The 25,662-nt window shown below is 38.0% G+C and overlaps 1 protein-coding gene across 3 annotated transcripts in view; it reads right to left on the bottom strand.

Moving 5' to 3' along the window:
• Positions 1-25,662, bottom strand: part of KCNIP4 (potassium voltage-gated channel interacting protein 4) — a 1,119,488-nt gene that overhangs the window by 863,234 nt on the left and 230,592 nt on the right. The window contains exon 1 of one of the 3 annotated variants that reach the window (XM_072809166.1): positions 13,744-13,890. The exons of the other annotated variants lie outside the window; for them this stretch is intronic. Coding sequence (XP_072665267.1) covers positions 13,744-13,831 — 88 coding nt within the window. The 5' untranslated portion in view covers positions 13,832-13,890. Of the gene's footprint in view, positions 1-13,743; positions 13,891-25,662 lie in introns of those variants that run through there. 3 annotated transcript variants of the gene reach the window in all.

Here is a 25,662-nt window from a genome sequence, read left to right as displayed (position 1 = left end):
AAAGGCCTAAATTGTAAAAGGCATCCGGCCTGATTCACTTGAAGAACCCTATTTTAACTCAAAGGGTATATAATTAGAATACTAGTATTCCTAGCACTTCAAGATATTTTTAAAGGTGTTGCAAAACTGCTGTATTATCACAGAAGGTTCCTCACTGGCACAGAAAATGGAAAAGCTGCCCAACGTGTTGAAGCTACCTTTTTATTGTCCTCATCTTTCCATTTCCAGGCCACCAACATACCTCTCGATTTCACCTTTACAGTCAGCCCCTCCTAGTCATCTTAGAGCCGATTGGGCTTCTGAAAACACTGCTGCAGTGATGGTGGCACATCTGTCCGAAGGCTTGCAGGATACTCCGTTTAACTGCAATGCATTGAACCCCCAACCTCTCCCCAATCCATGTTCTGCATCATGTCTCCCAAACCAAACTAGCAGTGCTGTCCACCCCCCACTATGGCCTCCACTGCTACAATCCTGACAGGAACCACCGCTCTCCCCACTCTTTTCATCCTTGACCCTCTCTATAGAGGTCAGAGAACTTATTCTGAAATCATCAGATGGAAAAATAGTGTAGGCTTTGCAGACCAAGCAGGTGGACTTACCATCACTCAACTTTGCCATTATAACACAAAAGCAACCATAGTTAGCATGTAAATGACAGAGTTAGAGTCTTACTACGACTATTTCTGGGAGCTAAATTTGAATTTCATCTAATTATCCTCTGTCATGAAATAGTCTTCTTTTTTGATGTTTTATCAATTACTCACCAATGCAGAAATAATTCTTAGTTAATGGACCACACAAAAATAGGCAATGGGCTGGACTTGGCCCATGGGCTGTAGTTTACTGACTCCTACTCTATTGTACAGCTCAAAAGAGCAGCCAGTGATTAGCATGATTGAATTTAACTCCGGCTCAGAGTCCTGCAGTGGCTGTCAGTGCCATTCACAGCAAATGCTCAGGTTTTCACCATGGCCTGTGAAGCCTTATATATTCTGGTCCCCTTTGTTTGTCTGCCTTTATCTCTAGTTACTCTCTTTGGTTTTCCTCTGCTCCAGCTAACTGGCCTACTTTCAGTTCTTTGAAGACGCTGAACCTAGGCCTGTCTTAGGGTCTTTGCACTGGAAGGTCTCTGCCTGGAATCTGTTTCCCCATATATTTCTATGGCTCCCTTGCTTGCTTCAAGATTTTGACCTAATGTCATTCTCTTCAAGAGTCTATCCTAACCACTCAATTTATATTGTAACTATCCTGTTATGGGCTCATTGTGTCCCCCTAAATTTCAAATACTGAAGCCCTAACCTCTAGTTGCTCAGAATGTAACTGTATTTGTAGATAAAGTCTTTAAAGAGGTGATTCATTTAAATAAGGCCATTAGAGTGGGCCCTAATCCAATCTGACTGGTATCCTTATAAGAAGAGGGAATTGGACATGTAGGGAGTTACCAGAGATGTGGCATCCCAGAGGAATGGCCACGTGAGGACACGGTGAGAAGGGGGCCACCCGCAAGCCAAAGAGAAAGGCCTCAGAAGAAATCATATGTGCTAACACCTTGATCTTGGATGCTGAGAAAGTGAATATTCTCTAAAACCAAGAAAATAAATTGCTGTTTGAGCCACCAAATCTGTAGTATTTTGTTACAGCAGCCATAGCAAACGAATACACATCCCAACCCCCACACCTTCGCAAACCCATTTAACTTGTTCCATTTTTACCCAGAGTACTTATCAGCCACTAAAATACTATCTGATCAATCTAGTTTATCATCTACCACCCCTCTACATGACAGCAATGGACCTTTGTCAACTGACATATTTATTCCAAGATCTCAGAAGAGTACCTATAAGAGACTAAGCACAGAGACATACCTGCTGGTTGGATGAACCCTGGTAATATATTTACCTCCATCTATCCCCTTCCTCTGCTTCTTTGCTCTTCCTGGAAAGCCCAATGATCAACTCAGCATCTCCAGACCCGTAGCCACTAAAACCCATGTCATATGTTGTCACCACTAAAAGATCTCTTGACACAAAATAGAGGGAACCCTTTCTTTGGATTCTACCGATACACTGTCTGAACCTCTCTCCTGGCACTTAACGTATTCAAGTCTGTATTAAAGTTGTTATATATGCTCTAATTCCTCTACTAAATGTTAAGCTTCTTTATGATACAGCTGGTGTCTCATGCATGTTCATACACCTCACCATACCCTCTCAGTGTGCCCCACATACTAGAGGCATGGTAAACATCGATGAACTTCTACACATTATTCTAAAAAACATGTTACTGAGTAATTGCCTTGTGACAGGTTCTGTCTTAATCCCACACATTATCTGCATGATTAGCAAAATCTTTATGAAGGTGGCACTGTTATCAATCCTTTTTACAGGTGAGGTCACTGAGCCTGACAGGGGGAAAGTAACGTGTCCAGGGTCATACTGCTAATGATTAGTGAAGCCAGATTTCAAGCACAGGTTTGTCCTTCTATAGAGGTCAGGATCTGGAGTATACAGTCACATAAGGAAAAAGAGAAATAAAGTGCTTACCCTGAAATAAAAATTTCAGTGCCATGTTAAATGAACAAAAACAAAGGAAGAAATATCATTCAACTAAATTTTTAGAGGCTTGAACAGGCTGACTTCATATTTCCATGACTGCTTTTCTTGTTCTGAACTGAGAGCACAGTCACTGTGTATTCTTTAAATTTATATACTGACTCTGAGATTTCAATAAATTCATTATTTTATAATAATTTATTTCATAATTATTATGATGCTTCTCCAGATTAATCTTATTTTATTGGCAATGATTAAAGTCTTAAAACAAAAATGAATTATATTAAATAAATTTGGCTTTCCTAAATTTCTAAATCTGTTTACCTCTTAATCTTTATGATATTTCATAAGAATTAAATCAGCAGGTTCTTACTATTGACTTCTGAAATAGATAATTTCTACTTTTTATTGCTGTTCTTAATTCTATGACATTTTATATCCCGGGAAATAGACAGGATGGGTACGGTTATTAATCTTATCCATCGATGGAAAAAAAAAAAAAAACCTGTATTGACTATTGATTTTTAGAAATGTAAGGATTTTACACTCATGAGTTTTTAGCAAAAACATATGTTGCATGTAGCTAAGCAATATATAAGTTATCCAAAAATTTTAGGTAGGTGAGGATTTTTGGTGACAGTATTAAAGTATCATTGAGGGGCACCTGGGCGGCTCACTGGTTGAGTGTCTGCCTTTGGCTCAGGGCATGACCCCAGGGTCCTGGGATCGAGTCCCAAGTCGGGCTCCCTGTATGGAGCCTGCTTCTCCCTCTGCCTGTGTCTCTTTCTCTCTCTGTGTCTCTCATGAATAAATAAATAAACTCTTTTAAAAAAATAAAGCATCTTTGAGTATAATCATTTGAGTACACAGATTTTAAGCTATATCATTTTTGAAGGAGATCTTTAAGTTAGCTATTCTATTTACTTTTTGAAAATTTTAAATTGATACAAACCGGGCACACTTTGACCTTTTCTGAGGACTCCAAAACGAATGAATGATGTTAGCTGCAAAGCTTGACATGATTTATCAGTATCCAAACAGGGCTTAACACCACTTGAATGAGTACTGATCCCCAACTACCGTCCTTAAAAATGCTGACTTCCAAAAGTCCCTGCTGGCAGCTGGAATCACATTTGCTTGTTTTTTTCTGAAGAGGAAACAAGTATCATAGGATATCTGACTGTAAACTTGCCCAAGGTGCCCTACTAAGATGAGTAGTGCTAAGACCGGTTCAGGACTTCTTGGCTGCGAAGACCAGGCATTTCTCCCAGGCACTTATTACAGTGTAAGGTTGTGAAAACAATGTGTTTCTGTAATGGTGGTGTAATGGACTAGTAACAAGACTAACTAGTCTCATGACCTTGTTAAAATCATTCCAGAAACTCAGACCTCCATAGCCTCTTCCAAAAAGAAAGAAAAAATCAGACAAAATGATTTTTTTAATTTATAAATTCATTTTTTATTGGTGTTCAATTTTCCAACATATAGAATAACACTCAGTGCTCATCCCATCAAGTGGCCCCTTCAGTGTCCGTCACCCAGTCATGCCCACTCCCCACCCACCTCCCTTTCCACCACCCCTAGTTCGTTTCCCAGAGTTAGGAGTCAGACCAAATGATTTTTATGGTCCATTGAGAGTCCACATGCCTGTGATCCAATAATATATTCCAACACAACTATTTATATAAGTAGCATGATATATATAACATTGCCTTTATTAATATCATTGTGTTGTGCACTTTCACTAATTAAGCTCCAACAAATTTCTTAACCTTCATAGATCACAGACTATGCTTCTGCTTGGAGACAGGCTAGGAGGGCCTGATTGGAAGGGACAATTGCATGTATTTGGGTAAATGCCCAGCAGTTGGTTGTATAGTTTCCCTTGGGGGACTTTAGTAGACACAGCATAAAACTGAGCTTTAAAGTTCTAAAAGCCTTTTATAGAACTGGCTTCATAGCTCTTTGACGCCTTTTGACTTTTGTTTGGCTCAGGGAATTATAAGGTGGTAGGAAACTCTTCTATGTATACCCCATAATAAAACAGGCTCCATGTATCTCAACAGTGTATTATAGAAGAGGAACATGATTGATTTGGCAGGCTTTAAGTCCCTTATCCTAACCTGGGGACCTTGCACAATGGGAATGTTCCCATTGTAGAGACACTAATACTAAACTAGGGGAACTTACAATTTCCTCAAAGTTATAAACAAGCTAGAGAAGAAAATTGCACACAGAAAACAGAACACTAAAATCCTGATAATACATATATTTTTTGTAATACTTCTAAAATTGTAGGAAATCCAGGGTGGCATATTTTTATCTCCAGCAGGTTTAATGTAGCTAAGGATTGGAAGAACCTATAAACTTCTATTTTCATTACCTTAAAAGTATTAAAATGTAATCATTATCCATATAGTGTGTTCATCACAGCTAGATGAGAAAATACAAATACATAGACATTTATACATAAATCGTTCCTAGGATATATGATTTTTGAAACAAGTGGACAAGTATAGAGCACCTACCCCTATTTTTAAATGTGTATTATACCTTCTCTGTGTACAATTAGAGACCATTCAGACTTTCTGGGCTCTGGATTATGTATAACAGTTTCTATAATGGGAAGAAGTACTGGGTAGAGATAAGAAAAAGCAGAACCACGGCAGAGATTAGAAGGGGTAGCTGACATGACCGAGATCACAAGAAGTGATAGAGGCAAGCAATAACAATCCTACCAACTTGGGGGAAGACACACAGAAAAACAGAAGCAGGAGATATAGCATTGGCCCCTAAAAAGCCAATTCAGTCATACATCAGATGACTACTTACTGAACATTTATCATGTGCTAGGAAAGGTCTAGGCAACGGATTACCATAATGAACAAAATGAACATGGCCCCTAAAAAGGAGTTTATGTTCCAGTTTTATAGACACTTGCAAACAACCAAAATTATAGGAGAAAGTGACCAAATATCCCAGTTTGTCTGGGACAGTCTTGATTTACACGCATGTTTGTGCTGTGGTTTGGATTGTCTCCTTTTACTCTCAGAAGGGTCTCATTTTTAGTCACCCTCTCTATAAAACAAATTTCAAAAGGATGATGTAAAATAAAGGCATTAGGGGACAGTGAGGGGTGTGTGTGTGCTGTTTTGGATTGCAAATGGCTCAGTAAGGTGATATCTGACCTGAGAATTAAAGTCATCACACAGCTCTTCAGAGTGAGTTTGAGTTTGAGGAAGGAAAACTGTGTAGTGAAACAAAGATATGGGTTGGACTCGGACAAATCCAGTTCTATACCTTAGCCCCATCACATCCTACATGTGGCACCTTGGGATAGGTTCCCCAAGGGCTGCTCAAGGGGTACAACTCAAGTCTGATAATGTGATTCATAAAGGAACATATTAAATTATATGAAGTGGATACTTGATTATGAGATCTTTCCCAAAAACTATTTTTGAGCAAATACTATACAATATACTGTGTGTCAGGGGAGAGCTGGAGAATTTACATTTTTTAAGTGCCTCTTAGAGGGGTGTCTGGGAAGCGCAGTCACTTGAGCGACTGACTCAGTTCCAGTTCACGGCTCACATTGGGATCTCAGGGTGGTGAGATTGAGCCCCACATAGGACTCTGCAGCATGGAGTCAGCTTAAGTTCCTCTCTCCCTCTCTCTTTCTGTTCTCTCTCTCTCTCTCTCAAGTAAATATAATTTTAAGTGTCTTTTAGAAGATTCAGATCTACTTGAGGTATGACTCTAAAGCCTGAATCTGCTAAATAATACAGGGTGGATGAGTAGTTAAATGCTGAACATTATGGGACAGACAACATGTATACAAAAGTTCAAAACATAAGAAAATCAGTGCACGTCAGATGGCAAAGACATATCCAAGGGGCAGGTAGGAAGTGTAAGATCCACGACCTGATTGCTCAGTAAGCCACACAAGTGTTTCTCTGGACAAAGAATAAAACCTTCTGGTGGGCTATGTTGGTAGTTTCTGCAACAATGAGGTAGTATCGGCATTCTTCCTTCTACAAATAATCCCACTGACCCTCTCTCTCCCAGCTGCTTCCTCACCTTCCTTCCTTGGCTCCCCCATTACCAACCCTTCTCTCTACTTCCTTCAGAGGAACATGTCTTACAGGCTTACCACTCCCGCTAGGTTGCCCATGGTGCATGCCTCTTCTTGACTAAAACCACATAGTGTAACTCCCCTCTACTTTTGGAAATCTTAGCACATGTTGCTTTGCTGAGTTAACCATCCTGCATTTACTGGCTCTACTGGCAGGGTAACATAGGGCAGGAAGGACTCTCGAATAAATAGTTTATAAACCACAAGGCTCAGCCCTTAACAAGCACTTAATAAACGTTAGTTGAATGAATAAATGGCAATTATAGTTATTGAAAACTAATAAAGGCAAAGGAGTTTAAAAATTGCAGTCGTTTATACAGGTTACTTCCTATTTATTCCTAATTATTAGGCAGCACAATGATGATTAGGTATCCAATTACCTTTGGGAAAAATTCAATTTGAAACAAACAAACAAAAGAAACCCCGAAAACAAACACAGAACATCCTATAGACACCAGATCGGTAATAATGACAAAAGTTACCATCTGCTGAAAGCTTCACAACAACAGAACTATATAGAGGAATATCCCCATTTTACAGATGGATTGATCCCACTCCAAGCAGCCAGGTGACTTTCCCAACTGTAGGATGGGATTGGAGCTCGGGCTGAAATGCCAACATGAGGCTCCCGCCTCTTTCCTCTGTGCCTGCCTTGCCCTCCAGAAGCACAGCTAGGTTCTGGGCAGAGACAACAGCTCTCCTGATACACATTCTCAGAATTCTTTTTTTTTTTTCACCTTTAATATAATATGTTTATGTTATGGTCTGTAAGACTGTGATGAAAACACATTAGAGGAAGCACAACAGAGCCAGAGAGGGAGACGGACATGAGACACGTAAAGGAGGGGGCCAAATGGTGGAAGGCTTTACGTGAGTTTATTTCCCTGAGCAAACTTGGTACATTTCTCCTCCCACCCTGGCCATGCATCCAGTTCTCTCTGACTCACTTCCCCCTTTGAAAATCATGATTATTGCCCCTCCTCAGCCAGTCTGAAGTATTGATCTCCTTCACAGTCCTAAGCGTTCACCTTTAAAAAACTAAACAGAGGTCCCAAAGAGAAAACATTTTGAGACATTCTGATGTTATTGTGGTATCTCTATCAGACAGGAGAAATGGATAGAGTTAGGCATAGAGCCATCCATTGCAGAGGCTTGATAAAAACTAAGCTTGTTTATCAAATTGGTTAGCATATACTGCAAAAAATATAGCAGCGCTGATTTCTATCATGGCCAGGTGGACTTTGCTTTCTTCCGCAAGCAAGGGCAGCTCCTCAGATCTTGGCCTCCCTGCCCACCAACCCACCATTGTATCCCAACACTGGAAAAGAAAATAGACTTTATCAAAGAAAATTTACCATCATACCTAGCATACGTGACCCATAGCCACATCGTACTGGCCATAATACTGTTCTATGTAACAAATATTACATGGCTTTCTTGTGTCTTAACCTGATGGATCACAGTGACATCTCCTCTGAAAAGAGCCAATTTATTTGAAGGTAGAGGTTTGTTTTCCTTATAAAGTTTAAGAAGCTCACAGAGAAATTTCAGACAGAAGCTCTGTCAAAATGAAAGATAAGCAAAGATGGTGAAAGACATGGTAGAAGAATGGAAACCTTAGAGGCACTGACGGAGATGATTAGCTCCTTCAGGCCACTCTTAATACCTTCTGAGGGGAATGGACAGGACCCATGTTAATACTTTTAAACAAAGGAGGCCTTGCCAGTGGGAATGCCTATGGTGGCTTAAAATCATAAATAGGGCCATGAGCATATTTCCCTGCTTGGAGTGGGTTTCCCACTAGCTTCCAGAATGGGGTCAGCCAGTGGAATCATTGGCAATAAATCTGAAGGATAGGAGGAAGGAGAGGCCAGCAACTTTTTACCCCGGGGGTTCCCTACCTCTCAGCTCTCCGTGTTTGGCAGTGTCCCTGAACTAAAGGCCACATCTACTGTCAAGCAGCCTTCTCTACATATGGTTTCCCTCTTCAGGCTTCAGAGAAGGTTCCCTCCCTTGGCCCCACAGCGGTCTGCTATTACCAGCTTCAGGGGTGCACATTACCCCTGTTGGTTCCCTTAAATCCTACCCACATACACGGTCCCTTTATTAAATTGTTTTCCTGAGTGTGAGATCTCTTTCCTGCCAGGAAATCACTGCTACATATCACAACCAATGTACACCATCCTCAACAGTCTAGGTCCCGTGATGTGAAACTTTAATATTTCTTTAAGGACTTAGATGAAGTGTTGATGACTAATTGCCAAAGTTTCTGGTAAGAGAGCACTGATTACTTCAACCAACAGGGGCAAATGCAGCTCCTTTGATGGATATCAGCTCTTCTCTTTAGACTGTATGCAACACATTGATTATTTTTGCCCATCAGTCAACGAATGAGTTTTAGGAGTTTAGAATATCTAAGACAGAGATGGGATCACTGACTAGTTTGAAGTTCTCACAATGATAAAAACAGTGTTCTATGAAGTCTTTAAGCCTCAGGAGTTTACATCATATGCTAATTATGTGGTAAGAAACATCAAATACAAGGTCATTAATCATTAGCATGCAGATTTCCTTCTGAAACGAAAGGGACAACCAGTGTATGTCTGCATATATAGGTGTTTTTTCCACTGAATTCAGGGATCCTCTACTGAGATGTGGCAACAATGGTGGAATCTGAAGAGATGAGGCAAGATGCTGAATCCCTCAAAATATCCCTTTACTCCTTAATGCAAAGTTCAACTCATTAACAGAGACCACAATAACTCTTCCAATAAAGTTTAAAATATATATTCTGCTGGGAAAAGCCATACAGTGGCATATATTCCTTGTCAGTCAAATATAAACACCATCCTTTGCTTTCTTCTTACCTGAGGGCAGGTTTAAATAGAAGCAGCACCAGAAAACTGAGTCTATTATGGCAGCACTTTCTGTGCATTTCAATAATGCAAGTTTTACATAGAGCTATAAGGAATATAATCTCACTTTATAATGAAGTTCGAGTGAATTAAAAAATTAATCAAGAACAGTCCAAGAGAATAGCAACTGCTTATTCAATTGTCACATATCAGGGCTACGTGAACTGGGAAATAGAAATATCTGTCACCTTTTACCAGGATTAAAGTTGAGTTTTGCAAACTTTTAAATATGTGAGGTCTTCGAAAACACATCCTTTGCAGGAGATGTGTCTGCCCAGTGTTCAAATGTGGTAGGGATGGGGACAGAAGAGAAGGTTGGAGGGGGCTGAAGACTTGATCTTGTGATTTGTAATTTGGAGGAAGAAAGAAGGGAAAAGCAAAAAGAAGTTGATAGAGCTAGAAACAGGCTCTCCTAATTTTCCGATTTTGCTACACACACACACACCCTTTCTCTTCACACTTTAAAAATGTAACATAAAAATGTCTCAATCTTTATAACACTAGTCTTGTGGATGGCTTGATTTTGCAGTGACTTCAACAATGAACATAAGGCTGGAAACAACTCAGTGTAAACTTGAAAAAAGTGTGCTCACTTCTGGGCACTCTCTTCTCAATCGAAAGTTTTCTACTTGATGAAGTGATGTATGCTTACTTCATGCTTTTAATACTACCATTTCATTAAATTTGAAATACTTTAGCCCACAAGTTAAGTAGTAATTCAATGCTTAACAGGATACTGTGATTTACATTGCTTTCGCTTCCTTTAGGTGGAGAGTTGGACTTGGCCACACCTGTAACTGGTCTTGAAGGCTGAAAAGAGCCCTGGGCAATATCCACCTAAGACATATGTTTGGGGCATACTTGTTAATAAGAAAATGACTTCAGATCTTGATTTTAAAAGAAAACTAGGTACATGGAATTGATAAATGTCCAAACACCCTCCAAATTAGTACTATAAAATATTACAATACTAAATTTCACATATAGAGAAGAAACAGGTCAAAATCTGGTATCCGTGATATCATCCAACCTTTCTTAATGGGTCAGCATTTATAGGACAAGGTGTTCTATGCTTTCCTATGGTATACAAATTGCCTATCAAATTGAGCACTCACATTACCAGCATCATATTACAATCCTTATAAATCATCTCCATTTATTTTGAGGTAGGAGAATACATTGGCTATCATGAGCCCCATCTAGAATTGGGTATAATAGGATACATGAGGATGCAGGTCCCAAAACAAGAAGGAATTTGGATAGTTAATCCTGTATTGTGCCTCACTACACTGAACACACCATTTACATGTAACATTTGCTTATGGATTTCTGACAAGTATTATATATAACAAAGGATCTTTAGAAATGCTTCCATTTCCGTGATAAGTAAAGCTAATATATGCGTTTGTAAAATCTACCCTTTGAAGAGTGATTTGCTCTGATAAAATATGTAAAATGTTTCTGGTAAAATAAAATTATTTTATCTGGACAAATCTTTACCATTGAATTTATATTCTCTATCACAACCATTATTTTAGGTGAATTACTAATTACTTACAAACAGTCATAGGCATTGTCAAAACTTTATGTGAAAAGCTTTCAGAAGAGGAAGCTACTTTCCTCCAAATTGTGATAACACCAATAAAACACATCAAAGGAGAGTTTGTTTGCATCCATGAACATTTCTTTGAGCTTAAAATTATCTGTGTTTGTGTAAAGGCATGGGCATTTGGGGAATCAAATGAAAGGCAACTACCAACAATACAGATTATGTATTTTGGAATTAACCTGTTTTCAAACATAAAACAAAATCACTATTTCCTCAGATCACATCTTTAATTGAAAAAGTGAGAATAAAGAGCTTGTTGGTAAAATGAAAAAAAAATCATCCAAGGCATGCTGGTATTGTTTTAAATTTTTGATAACTACAAAGACATATGCTGATTGTTCAGGATACAATTAGCAACTGCTTGCATATCCAACCTTAAAGCAAATTTTTTAAACTAATTCAACTCTGCTTCCTACTTCTTCATTAATTACTAGCCAAGGGACTTGAAAGTGTCCTAATGAATTTTACATTAGATCCTGCAATATGAACAGTGTATATTATCACAGCATCTTGTAAATGCATAAATTGGCTTCTCCAAGTTGCATTTTCAGTGGTTGTAAAGATTCCGGCTAGATCTTACAGTGTTCAGTATTAGAGCCTGAGCTGAAAAGATTTTTAAAAGAAACAAGTTGCTGTAATCACATTTCTCAGGCCATAAATCTATCTTACTACTGTATAATAATCTGTCCTATTTCTCAAAGTTCTTATTTTGTTTCTCTTGTGGCTCAGAAAGAGGAGGAGTCCCACCCATATTGATTTCTAAATATGCATTAAATAAGTCTTGAAAAATTGCTGCTATGCCAGCTTTCCATAAATTTCATTTTATAAATTACCATCCAGTCATTGGACACCCACTGTCTTTTGGAGTCAGTATTTATGGTTTACAACTTCACAACCATTTACCATCTTCATAAGATTCTTTGAAAATGAAAGTTTAAGGAAAAGAGACACAGATCGAGCAGAAAAGGCAGAGAACTGCACCTAAACCCAGCACGAAACAGGTAGAACCTTAAAATTGCCTTGCCAAAGAGAAAAATACAGACTACCATGGAAACCTCATAGAAAGCTTTCTTTTTAAAAATATATCTCTAATTTGATAGCAAGATAACAGATCACATACCGAGCACTGTCCAATGAGACACAGCATCACAAAAGGCACTCCATCCTTAATGGGAAGTTTAAAACAAATATCACATGGATATCATTGATCACATTGATATGATAAAGCAGTCATACTTATGGGACTCTGTAGGGGTAACAGAAATCTAAAAATCTGGGTGGAAAATACAACAGAGCTCAAAGTTAACAAAAGTCAGGTACAGACTCTCAGTGGTTACTTTTAAAAGCATCAGAAGTCACCACAATTTGTACTGCTTAAAGATTAGCACCGGATAACAATCCCAATAACGTTTATACATATTTTGTGCTCCCAGCAATTGATTGATTTTCACATTTATTCTCTCAAAAGCATTTTTCCTTATCATGTTGTTGACAGAATCATATATGTAGTTCTGCCGTTAACCATTAAGAGTTCATTTCCTGGAGCAAATGTTGCTCACATTCATCTCTCAACCCCTGCATCATAATGTATAGGTTTACTTACTAGTCCTTCTTTCTAATTATTTAAAGAAAATCAATCTGAGTTGGAAAAAATAAAGCTAACAAGAGTTCTTCACGGTCAGAATCAAACTATAGCGTGTTACCAAGCAAGCTTTGTCTCTCAGAAGTTTGATGGTCCTTTAAAAATACCTTTCGTCGGAGTCCAAGTAGTTTGGGTCCACCTGCCACTATGTTAATGATGGCACTGCCTACCAATTTCAGGGGCAGCAAAACTGCTGGTTTGGGCTCAGAATTCTGGAACATCTTAAAAATATTTTCTTGCTATCAACACTTAGATTTAAATAGAATTTCTATTTCAATCGTGCAAATTTTTAAACATCAAAATAACTGCAATGAAACCAATATCAAACCTCTCATGGACATTTTACTCTTTAGCTGTTTTCACATTTTGCTCACATTTTGCAGGAAACTGAGAAATTCCAGAGAAACGGCCTTAACTCTTTCACTGCCAAGCTCTATGATCAAATACTAGAAATCATCTCTGGATTATAATGATCAAAGAGTTCCAGAGAATTTCTAAATACCTACAAGAAGACAACAGATTAAGTGATTTTTCCAACAAACTGCAGCAAGCAGGAGAGAGAGAGAAACCCCTCAGACAAGCATGCATTTAAAAAAAAAAAAAATCTTTCTACTCTGCAGACACTGCTTCCTTAGATTGAGGCACATTTAACAACAACACTGCCAAAAAGACAGGAAAGATACATCCACAGAATTCAGTTCTACCCCCAAATTAGAGCTGCACTGCACACATTTTTAGAAACGTGACTCTTAGCAAACACAATTGTATTTTATTGACAACATTAAAAATAAACACAACACAGAAATAGTGGAGCCTTTCCTACTCCGTTTCCACTTCATTACCATGCTCCACCAACCTCTATTATTTAAAAAAAAAAAAAAAGTCATTACCTGTATGAAGAGAACCTGTTAATAGTCTGAGAAGGTACTGGGCAAATTTCAGTATTTCACGTTTACACCGCTTTCTACAGCCACTCATCTTAAGCAACAAGGTATTCCTCTGATGAGAGCCAGAAGTCTTTGCCAAAAAAAAAAAAAAAAAAAAAAAGACAGTCTCTGAGGGGAAACTTCTGTCTCAGTTTATGTCACAGGCTGCCTTACAACTCCTGTGGAATTAGCTCTTAGTGCCTGAATCAGAAATTCCTTTTAAAAAAAGCTAGAGAAGCCGGATACGGATAGAACAGTAACAGGATGGTGAAAAGGGGTTGCTTCTCAGTATGGTCACCAAGTTCTTCTGTGGCAACAGATAGGCTGCGGTTCCCACTTGTAGTAACCCACTGTGGTTCAGCTCAGCATCCCCTCTCCAGGAGCAGTTGCAACCTCACGGACCATTCACAGGGAGGCGGGGACTGTGATGCTAGCTCATCAATGAATCAGCATGTAAGCAGGTGAGGGGACAGATGACAGGTCACTGGGGCTGAAACCCTTTGGGTACCAATAAAAAGAGCCAGCTAATGCAATTGAGCCTGAGGGGGGAGCGATCTCACTCTACAGCTCTACAAAAATGATCCCCCCCCCCAAGAAAGGGAAGTAGAATAGCATGCTGTTCAAGGTCAGACATCAGACAATTCTCTGATACAGTGTTAATCAGATTCAGGAAGCCTAAACAGCAAAAAGGCACATTTGAGGAGCTGACCCTGATTCTAAACAAATGGAGTTGAAGATTTACCACCAAATGTAGGCAATGCTGTTTTGTCACAGATAAATATATTCCAGTTATGGCCACAGAGGTGGAAAAGAAGCTGTTACCTAAATTTGGCTGTGTTTTCAGCACTGTCCAGGCTCAAGTATTTGGAAAATTTTTTTAAAGTGTCTTATTCAAAATACAGTAGCCTGGAAACCATAGCTCTGAAGCCCCTGTGCTTTGTCTCCAGACAATTCGAGCCCCAAAACTCATTTACTGCATTCACCTAAGAGAAAGAACTGACTCAGTTTCCCCATATTTCCAAAAGGCAAAATACAACTTGCTAGCTCCTTGCCAATTGACTTATTTTGAATTAATGGTGAGAATGAGAGTGAGAGTGTGCAGTTTTCACAATGTACTCTTCTGTTAAGGACAGTGTTACAGAGGGAGGAAGTGAAATGAAAGCCAGAAAATTACAGGCTGGCCATCTTTGAAGGTACAGAAGTTTTGTTGTTTTTTCTTCTTGAGCACCTTGGGCAATTCCTAGGATTTGTCCAGGTTCTAATTTACCTTCCCAGGGTAGTTTATTTCTTTCTGCTTATTTTGTATAAATATAATATTATCTCCATGAGATTTAGTATATATAGAATGTGCATCCTCTATATTTAAGTACCTAGACAAATCTCCCCCCCCACCCTTTTTTTCCTCAACAAACCTAGTTGGAACTAATGTTTTCCAACAATATTATGCATGAAATGATGTTCTTTTACAATAAAGAAAGAGGCACTCCAAAACCTTAAACATAAACAGATTGAGGGGGAACTCACTCTTTCTAGAATGCTCCCACTTTCCCAGACACAGCAGTGTAACCATTTGAATAGGGTAATAAAACATGCTTTCCAGGAATTTTCAGAACATCAATTTAGAGTGTTTGAAATAAAAACAATTTCAGACACAAAGTTTAGCAACATACGTTTTGAAGGTCTTGTTCATATACATTTGCATGAGTAATGGCATCAAGTTTGAAATAGGCAGAAGAAATAATAATACTGTCATTCCATAGTTGAGCTAATTATTCTAAAGTCTCATTCTCTTATTTATAAAATGGAGATCTAGATACTTTATTTGTTTGTTGAAGAGTAAAATAAGATATGCTGGAGATAGAGCGGTAATGGAGAAAGACAAAACTCTGGCACTAAGAACCACATATGGAACATAACAAGTGCTCAGTTTACAATTTCTACACAAATTATGTAATATTAAGGGGCACCTGGATGGCTCACTCAGTTAAGTGTCTGCCTTCAGTTCAGGTCATGATCCCAGAGTCCTGGGACTGAGCCCCAAGTCAGGCTCCCTGCTCAATGGAGAACCTGCTTCTCCTTCCCACTTGTGGTTTCTTTCTCTCTTGCTATCTCTCCCTCTCAAATAAATAAATTAAATCTTTTAAAAAATTTTTGTAGTATTCATGGAGCTTACACTTCAGTATAAAATACAAATTAGTAAAAAATGAAAGAAAACATAAGAAAACTAAGAAAAAAAAAGAAAAGAAAGAAAAGGAAAGGAAAGGAAAGAAAAAAGAAAAGAAGAAAAGAAAAGAAAAGAAAAGAAAAGAAAAGAAAAGAAAAAAAGAAAAGAAAAGAAAAAAAAAGAAAATATCACCTGCAGGTAAGAGCTACGGAGACTATGAAACTAGGTTGATAGAATAGAACATGAGTGGTCAGGGAAGACATCTCTAAGAAAAGATGGTTAACTGGGATATTAATTATAAGAAGGAGCCATATAAATGATCAACCATGAAAAGCTTAGGGGAAGGAAAATGTCAAGCGGAGTATAAAGTTCGTACAAAGACCCCAAGCTAGGAAAGATTTTGACATCGTAAAGGAACAGAAAGAAGGGTGTGGCTGCTGAAGTGCACTGAGCCAGGAGAGTCTTACAGGAAATGATTTCATGAAGACAGGCAGGACTACTAGACAGAGCCTACAAGTGTAGGGCCATGTAGCCAGACTAAGGAGTTTGGAGCTATTCTGTATACCCTGGAAAGTCATTCCTGGGAATAGGGAAACTGTGTGATCCATCTGTTATACAAAAGATGGATTGTAGGGTAATAAGAGTAGAAGAAGGAACACCTACGAGGAACATCACAATGCTGGCATGGCCTGGAGTAGAAATGAGAGAAAATCCAATCCCAAGGAATCTAATAATAACAAAACTCCTAGAATTAGTGAGTTCAACAAGGTCACAGGACACTAGCTAAACATTGAATCCTACTACTGAAAAATCAATTGTACTAGCAATAAACCTATGGACACTGAAATTCAAAACACAATATCATTTATTATTGCTCAAAAAAAAGAATATTTAGGTATAAATCTAACAAAACATGTGCAAAACTTGTATTCTGAAAACTATAAGAACTCTGATGCAAAAAAAAAAGAATATTTAAATAAATGGAGAGATATAGTAAATTCATGTACTGCAAGACTCAACATAGTAAAGATGTCAATTCTCCCCAAACTGATATATAGGCTTAATATTATTCTAAAAATCCCAATCTCAAAATCTCAGTAAGGCTTTTTTTTAATATACAGAAGATTATTTTAAATATGTATAATTAAGGAGACAAAGGATCGAATAGCTAAAATGATTTTGAAAAGTAGAGTGAGTCTTGAAATCATTCTACTTGATTTCAAGAGATATATAGCTAAGTAATCAAGACTGTGTGTTAATGGTAGAGAGATGGACACATAGTTCAATGGAACAAAATAGAAAGTCTAGAAATAGATCCAATTATGCACAACTGATTTTTGACAAAAATGCCAAGAGCAAGGCAATGAAGGAAACAGCCCTTCAAAGAGCAAACGTCTTTAGGCAAAAAAGTGAACTTTGACCAAGATCTCACATTTTATACAAATATTAGCTCACATTGAATAACACACTTAAATGTAAAACTATAAAAGTTTAAGGAAAAAAATAGAAAATTTTCAAAATCTTGGACTAGGCAAAGGTTTCTAAGATTTCACACCAAATATATTACTGATAAAGCAGAAAACGATAAGTCAAATGTCGTCAATTTAAAAACTCAGTCATCAAAGATCCTGTTAAGATATGAAAAGATAAGCTATGGGGCAGCCCTGGTGGCGCAGCGGTTTAGCGCCGCCTGCAGCCCAGGGCGTGATCCTGGAGACCCTGGATCGAGTCCCACGTCAGGCTCTCTGTATGATGCCTGCTTCTCCCTCTGTCTGTGTCTCTGCCTCTCTCTCTCTCTGTATCTATGAATAAATAAATAAAATCTTAAAAAAAAAAGACAAGCTATGGAATGGGTACAGATATTTGTAAACCATGTATCTGACAAAGGACTAATATCTAAAATATAGAAAGAACTTTCAGAACTCAGCAGTGCTTTATACATGTCAATCTAGAACATGAACAAAAGACAAGCAGAGACATTTCACTGAAAAAAAGATATACTGATGATCCTGGAATTACAATTCTTTGACGTTACAATGGTGCAAAGTGATATGCAACCAGCAAAAACTATACTTCAAATTTTGACTTTTGATCCAGGCTTATGACATGTAGTATAATAGTCTCTTGTGATAATGGGCAGCTACAGCTCCCAGTCAGTCAAGCCAAGCAATCACTGGGGTGAGCAACCAATACACTTACAGCCATTCCATATCCATATTACCATCCAGTTTTTCACATCCAATACGGCATTCAATAAATTACATGATATAGTCAATATTTTAATCTAAAAGTCTTCTTTATATTACATGATTTTGCCCAACTGTCTGCTAATGCAAGTATTCTAAACAAGTTTAAGGTAGGCTAGGCTAAGCTATAATGTTCAGTAGGTATATTAAATGCATTTTTGACTTACCATATTTTCAACTGATGATGGGATATAACCCATCATACATTGAGAAAGATCCTACAGAGGGCAAATAAGCACATGAGAAGATTTTCAACCTCATTAGTCACTCTGACATGCAAAATAAAACTATAATGAGGCATCACTGCACATCTATCACAATGGGTAAAATTAAAAAAAAAAATAGCGATAAGACCAAAGGTTGGCAAGGATGCAGAGAAACTGGAACTTTCATACATTGCTGGTAGGAATGAAAAATGGTACAGCCATCCTGAAGAACAGTCTGATAGTTCTTTAAAATTCTAAAAATACATCAACCATATAACCCAGCAATTGCACTCCTGAGCATTTATCCCAAGGAAATGAAAATATATATCCAGACAAAAACCTTGACATAAATTGTTACAGCATAAAAATGTTTATAATATCCCAAACAGGAAACAACCTCGATGCCCTTCAAGAGGTGAATGGCTAAACAAACCATGACACTTCTATTCTATGGAATACTACACAGCAATATAATGAACTACTGATAGACACAATTTAGTTGAATCTCAAGGGAATTATGCTGAGTGAAAAAAGCCTACCTCAAAAGGTTACATACCACATGATTCCATTTATGTAACATTCCTGAAATGACAAAATTATAGAAAGAGGCCAGCTTAGTGGGTACCAATGATTAAGAAAATTATAAGGGACACAAGGAAGTAGATGTAGCTATAATAGTGCAACGTGATGGAAATGTTCCCTATTCTGACAGTATGGATGTCAATATCCTACTTGTGATATTCTACTATGGTTTTGCAAGATGTTACCACTGGGAGAAACTGGATACTTTACTTTGAGATCTCTGCATAATTTCTTACAATTGCATATGAATCTACAGTTATCTCGAAAATAAAAGTTTACCTCAAAATTAAATAAATAAAAATTAAAAAAAAATGTAGCACCTACTATGCCTTACTATTTAAGGGTCTTAATATACATAAGTAAAGCAAATAGATAAAACCAGTGATTCACAGAACTTATAACGGGGAGAAAGAGTAAAATGTCTAAGAATAGAGTACACCAGATGGAGGGAGGTGACAGCAGTGGAGGTAATTGAGGTGATCAGAAAACTCTTCACTGAGGTGACATTTAAGCAAAGATTTGAAGGAGGTGTAAGCATGAGCCAAGTGGATACCGAGAGTACACGGATGTGTGTGATCTCTCTGTAGCTTCTGGACAGTCTGTCAATATTCCTCCATTCATTCTGTTGGGGAAATTCCTGAAATCAGCCCTCTGTGAAAAAGCTCAATTTTGGTGCGGAAGCCCAGAGCTCCAACCTGATCAATCTTTTCTCTAGGGAACGCAATCACAAATTGCTGATTTTTGTTGGGGAATCTGTCGCCTGTATATCTATTTATTGTTGGGAGGTGTGTCGGAGAAATATTGTTAATGCTATCCTTAGGAAAACAAAACAAAATTAAGACAATAAATATAAAGTGCTACAGAGTATTCGAAAATAAAAAAGAAAAATACTCTTAATTACCAGCTAATTTAACCAGTATAACCATTACCTCCAACAATATCAATGATCAAAGTTCCCTGTTCAAAAATAGCAAGTGTCCTCAGTGCCTCAGAAATGCTTGTGTTGTCCATCACCACGGTCATTAACGGAGAAATGTGAGTAAACTTTACAACAGCTCACAGAGGCTCCAAGATTTTACAGATGAGCAAACAACTTAGCACTTTAGCACATGGTACAGTGGCTACTAACGTTTCTTGCAGAAAAGTTACAGCTGAATTTAATTTAAAGACAAACTGTCACACTATGTGGTACAAACCAAAGGTCCTATGAGAGATGATTCCACAAGCAACCAGTAGTCTTGTTACTGAGAAACATGAACCTGCAGGCTCATTTTAAGATGTATTTTCCCTCATTGCATTTTGGATGAATTTTTTTTTTCTACTCCATCTTTTTGACAAGTCCAAGCGAAACAAGCCTTAAACATACCTGGACCACCTTTTGCCCCTTAGAATAAGCAGGAATGATGATTAAGGGAAGATGGTTGGCTTTCCTTCAAGGAAGAGAGAACTCAGTGATTGCTGTTTTGCTATGTGGAGCCTTCCCCCAAATTCTGCTCCTCTCAATAGATCTTGGTGTATTCTGTGTGTCTCAGTGGGAAAAGACATTGTTATGCTTTTCAAATTGTCACAAGTTGCAAAATTAAACATGTGCAGCTTAAAAATAGCTCACCATGGGGCTGCAGAGAGAAGCAGAGCAGAGCCTTGCGGCAAATCACAGGTTTTGAAAGTGGGTCTTGATAAAATATCCGACTAGCTAGCGTCCATTAGAGAGGAATATCCCAATGCCAGGTCCATTATTATTCCAGAAACATCACTCTTCACCTACTTCAATAAATAAGGAGCATGCCAACACACTCTTTTGCATCAAGTTTGGAAACAGCTTTGTGAATACAAAGCAAGTCAAAATCCAACTCTCTGGCATGAGAAGTCCCTCTCTCGTGTGCCTAGGTCTAAAGCAACCCAAAACATCTAATGCGCATTCTAGATAATACCTAGATAATGCAATTTTCAAGTGTTCTATTGTAACTTAATGGTCTCATGCAATGAGACCAAAACTATTGATACGAGAATTGTGTATCATCAATACATACAAATATTTGTATATGAACAGATACATCAATATAAATTATGAGAGTCTTTTAAAAACTGGAGAGCTGAAGAAGTGGTGTTGTTCCAGAAAATGAAATTTTAGCTATTTTGTTTGGTTTTGGCTTGTTTTAAGAGAGAGAGTCACAGTTTTTCCAACATTAGTGTTCAGAGATAAGCAAAAAGTGTCTATGACACAAGCACATATTTTAGGGAAACGGTCCATTGGAAATATGTGCTACCTCGAGCTGAGGGCTCCTTCAGTGGGGTTCCACCTACCTGGAGCCCTATGTAAAAAGCTTATTATTGCTGTGGGAAATGAGAACAGATGCATTTTGTTGATGGACAGCCCCAAGAGTCAGAGTCAGATAGATGCGTAGTACTTAAAAGAAAATAAAATATATCGAAGAGTCCTACAAGCAGAGATACAGCTGAGATCGGGGGTATAGAAATGAGCTCTGTGTCAGCATGTGGCACTTTGAAGACAGTAGACCAAGGGCCACCAGAAGGAAAGCTGCCGCCTTCTTAGGCACAGATTTATGCCCCGATTATTAAAAAAAGAGAGGGGGGGAGGGAGAAAGAGAGAGAGAGAGACTCTGGTGTGTTCCAAGGCCCATTCTTCCACAAAATGGGGCTGAAAACTGCATCCTGAAAGAATTTACATTAGCTTATTTTCCTTGCAATTTATTATTTTTTGCCACTTTCTAATGAGGCATATATAGTAAGGAACTGGCATTCTACATTAGCACTGGATTTAAATCTAGAATTATTTACTCAAATTCATTTTACTCAGCTATGAAGCATCCTTGCAATCTCCCATGGTTATTGGGAATATATTTTTTAAAGATTTTATTTATTTATTCATGAGAAACAGAGAGAGAGAGAGAGAGAGAGGCAGAGATACAGGCAGAGGGAGAAGCAGGCTCTGTGCAGGGAGCCCGACGTGGGACTCGATCCCGGGTCTCCAGGATCAGGCCCTGAGCTGAAGATGGCTCTAAACCACTGAGCCACCAGGGCTGCCTAGTTATTGGGAATATTAAAACAATGCCCTAAAAAAGTATAGCAATTTTACAGTGTCTATACACACACACACACACATATAAATACGTATATATTTATATGTATATATTTATACATACATATATAAAATTGATAGGCATAAATTCTTGGGATCTACTTTGGGATTCTTGGTATATTATTGAGATCCCAAGAGTTTATCCCTATCAATTTTATCCACACTCCTACCCTGTTTTCCTCAAAATAGGGTTTAGAGCCTATTTGCATGAGAACCACCTAGAATGCAGATTTCATGGTCCCCACCTTCAACATACAACACAGGATCCTGTAATATGTGACAGGGGATCTTACAAATTTAATATCTCCTGCATTCTCAAAAACAGAATTTTGATAATCTAAGCAACCAAAGCCAACTACCTTCTTGGAATGCAAAGTCAAAGAAAAGATCATCATTTAAAGATTATGAAATTATGGATCTATAAAAATTCCAATAATCCATCAGACAGTTCAGCATGCAGTTGTTGTGAGGTTGGGATGTGGTTTTGGTTGCATATCCCCAGACTTCCATTTCAAAACAAAGCAAAAATGTCAAGGAAGCTCCATTTTCGATTATATCAAAGGCAATCAATAGACAGGTTTAAAACAATCAGGATGCTCATTTGGCTTCAGAAAAAGCCATCAACCACAAGCAATCCTGTGGTGTCTACTTGAATCTAAAGGATGCATGTAGGCTTGGTGACACAACCTTTTTATACCATTTTACCAGAATGGCCAATGTATTTAAAAACAGTCCACATAACATGATTCAAAGTTGAGTATCCAGCATGCTAATTTTCTTCCCTCCTCTATTACATTTTTTTGAGGATTAGTCTTTCTTTTCCAATTAGCATATTAACAATTTGGTTAATAGAATTATGAGTAAGCTGAACTCCAGCCAATGAGGTTGGTTTGTGTTTGTTTTGTAAGGAAGAGGCACAGGACTTTCTGTCTCATTCTCTTGTGTGGTGAGATGTCAGAAAAGACCATTTCGGGTCTGGGGTAACTAAGTGAAGGGCAGTATAATTTAAAAAAATTAAAGAAGCAATAAATATGTTAGCCTTCCCCTAACCCCCAACTAACATAAACAAATAAATTATGGGTTGATTTAGTGAATTCTTAATTGAGTTTCTATCACTTACCAGGCAGATCTCAGGAATTAAGTTTCAGATGATGATGCTAGGGTACATACTGGGCATTTAGAAATGCTGATCTAACATTCAGAATAAGAGTCAAGGTTGAAGGTCACATTTCGAAGCCATATGTGTAGAAGTGACAGTTAAAGCTGAATATGGATGGAACCCCTGATGGAGACAGAGGTGACCTACAAGGCTCTTGTCACACGATCCCAGTTATAAATGGCTTTGCCCTACTTTTCATTCAAGACTGAACTGCCTTACACTGTTTATCATAAAACAGGTAAGGTTTTTAAAAGATGTAAATGTTTAAAAAATCAAAGAAGAGTTTAAAATCAAAACCAAGAAAACAAAAAACTAAAGACTGTATGAAATAACTGCGATATTAAAACTGAAATATTCTTGGTTTGTTCAACAAAAAAAAAAGGATTTCCTCATTGACATAAACAGCTAGAAATACTAGATGCCATGGCATTAGATGATCACAGAACCATATTTACTCAGTACCATTATACATCAGGTCATGATTCTCTTTGGTGTGAGTATTCGCTTTCATAAAGTTCCTGCTAAAGTTTCCATGGATGCTTTTACAACCAAACAAATGCCATGGCCAAATGCCTAAAAAGCAACACATATCCTAGCCCTGCAGATAATAATTACCTATGTCATACCATGACAACCTCTAGAGCTGCAGGTACAGGTGACTTTCGAATTAAATTAGTATGCCATTATGGAAGACAAAGCAATGAAACACCAAAGGAATGCAACTGCTGCCACTCTCCCAAAACTATATGTTCTTGCCCTTGACTTACATAAAGCAAAATATTAGATCACACTGAAAATACTTGTTTCAGAGTTTGTGTCACAACCCTAAATTCAGTTTTGACTAGCTGGAGAACAAGAACGTCTTAGAATCCTCTATGCCTTTTTCATGTCCTTGAGTGCGCCCTAAGGATTCATTTCCAAACAGCAGTCTGAGGATCAGCACACGGCACACACTCCCCTGGAACTCACTGCCATACGCCCGTCTCATCAGAGCAACGTGATTAAATATTCAGGATCCTGCCACGGTGGTGCAGAGCAAAGTAATGCAGGGCTCTGACCTTCTCTAGGAAAATCAGTCAGGGAACAAACGCGTGACAATGGGTGACACTAACTATGTGCTGTAACTGAAGAGCACCTAATGCAGTTTTCATGTTACACACTCTCCAGCACAGTAAATGCACTATTAAACTCTTGGTGCACAAGTCATACTAAAAGCCTCCCTAATGCATGCTGCAAATGCATATTCAGAGCCCTCCATGGCTGACCCTCGCTCCATGTGAACTTCATGGCCAACGTGCCAGGCGTGGGAGGCCATGGACTAAGTCAGGCTTGCATTCCAGATCTTTCAAGGACCAAAGTTGGGCAAGTCGCTACGGGTCTCCATTTCTGAGTCTGAAAAATGAGGGCATTGGGTTCAATAACCCCCGCCTTCTCTTCCAACTCAAAAAAAGTATAAATATCTACAAAAGGAGCTCTCTCTATATATATTTTAAATAGCCACATACTGTTCCATGACATGGACATGCTTTAATTCATTCCCCATACCTCCACCAACAGATACGCAGGATGTATTCAGTTGTCCAGATACCACAAACAATACTGCATAAATAACCCTACGTGCACATCCTTAGGATGGGGAGCTTTTGTTTCTATAGGTTTGTACCATTTACTTAGAGGCATATCTATTACATACTGGTAAGTGAGAAAATAAGTTACAAAAACATATATATATATGTATATATGTATATATACACATATATATATATAACCGTAATTTTGTGAAATAAAACTGCATTCTCTACATGTGCATATCTCCTTTGTAAAGAATAAAAACCTAATTCACTAGAAGGAGAGAACAAATGATATAAGAAAAAACAAAACTGCAGCAAAATGTAAGCCCTTGTGATATAATGCTAATATCTAAGATATAAAACTATGAAATTTATGAAAATTCTATTTCTATGAGAAATATGCATAGATTAAGGGAAAATATTAATCTCATTTAGTGTTGAGTAATTTAGGCAATTTTTTATTTGAATTCCTTGCAGTATTTTTATACTGCTTTTGCAAAAAATGTAACATATAGACAAAAGGAAAAATAATGAGTCTATGATGTGAACTTTCCTTAGAAATTCTATGCTTGCAAAATACCAACTGTATCTATTCGTTGAATATGCTTTCTGGGCAGGGCACCATTGTGAAAAATTTTGTTGAGTTACCTAATTTCGGAAGAGACTTTTCAGGTAGGCCTTCTTGTCCCCCCAAAAAAGATGGAGAAACTGAAGCTGAGAAAGATTAACTCCCCTAAATTCATTGTGGTATGAAGTATCCCATTGTAAATGTGTTCCACTTTGTCTGATCCTGCAGCACTTGCTCCAAGGGGTCATGGAATGTGATAACCCACCTCTCTGCTTCCTGTGAAGGCC

Source organism: Canis lupus, chromosome 2, assembly GCF_048164855.1.
Source record: "Canis lupus baileyi chromosome 2, mCanLup2.hap1, whole genome shotgun sequence".
Taxonomy (NCBI): domain Eukaryota; kingdom Metazoa; phylum Chordata; class Mammalia; order Carnivora; family Canidae; genus Canis; species Canis lupus.
Note: the sequence above shows the minus strand (reverse complement) of the source record. Positions and strands in the feature narration are given on the sequence as shown.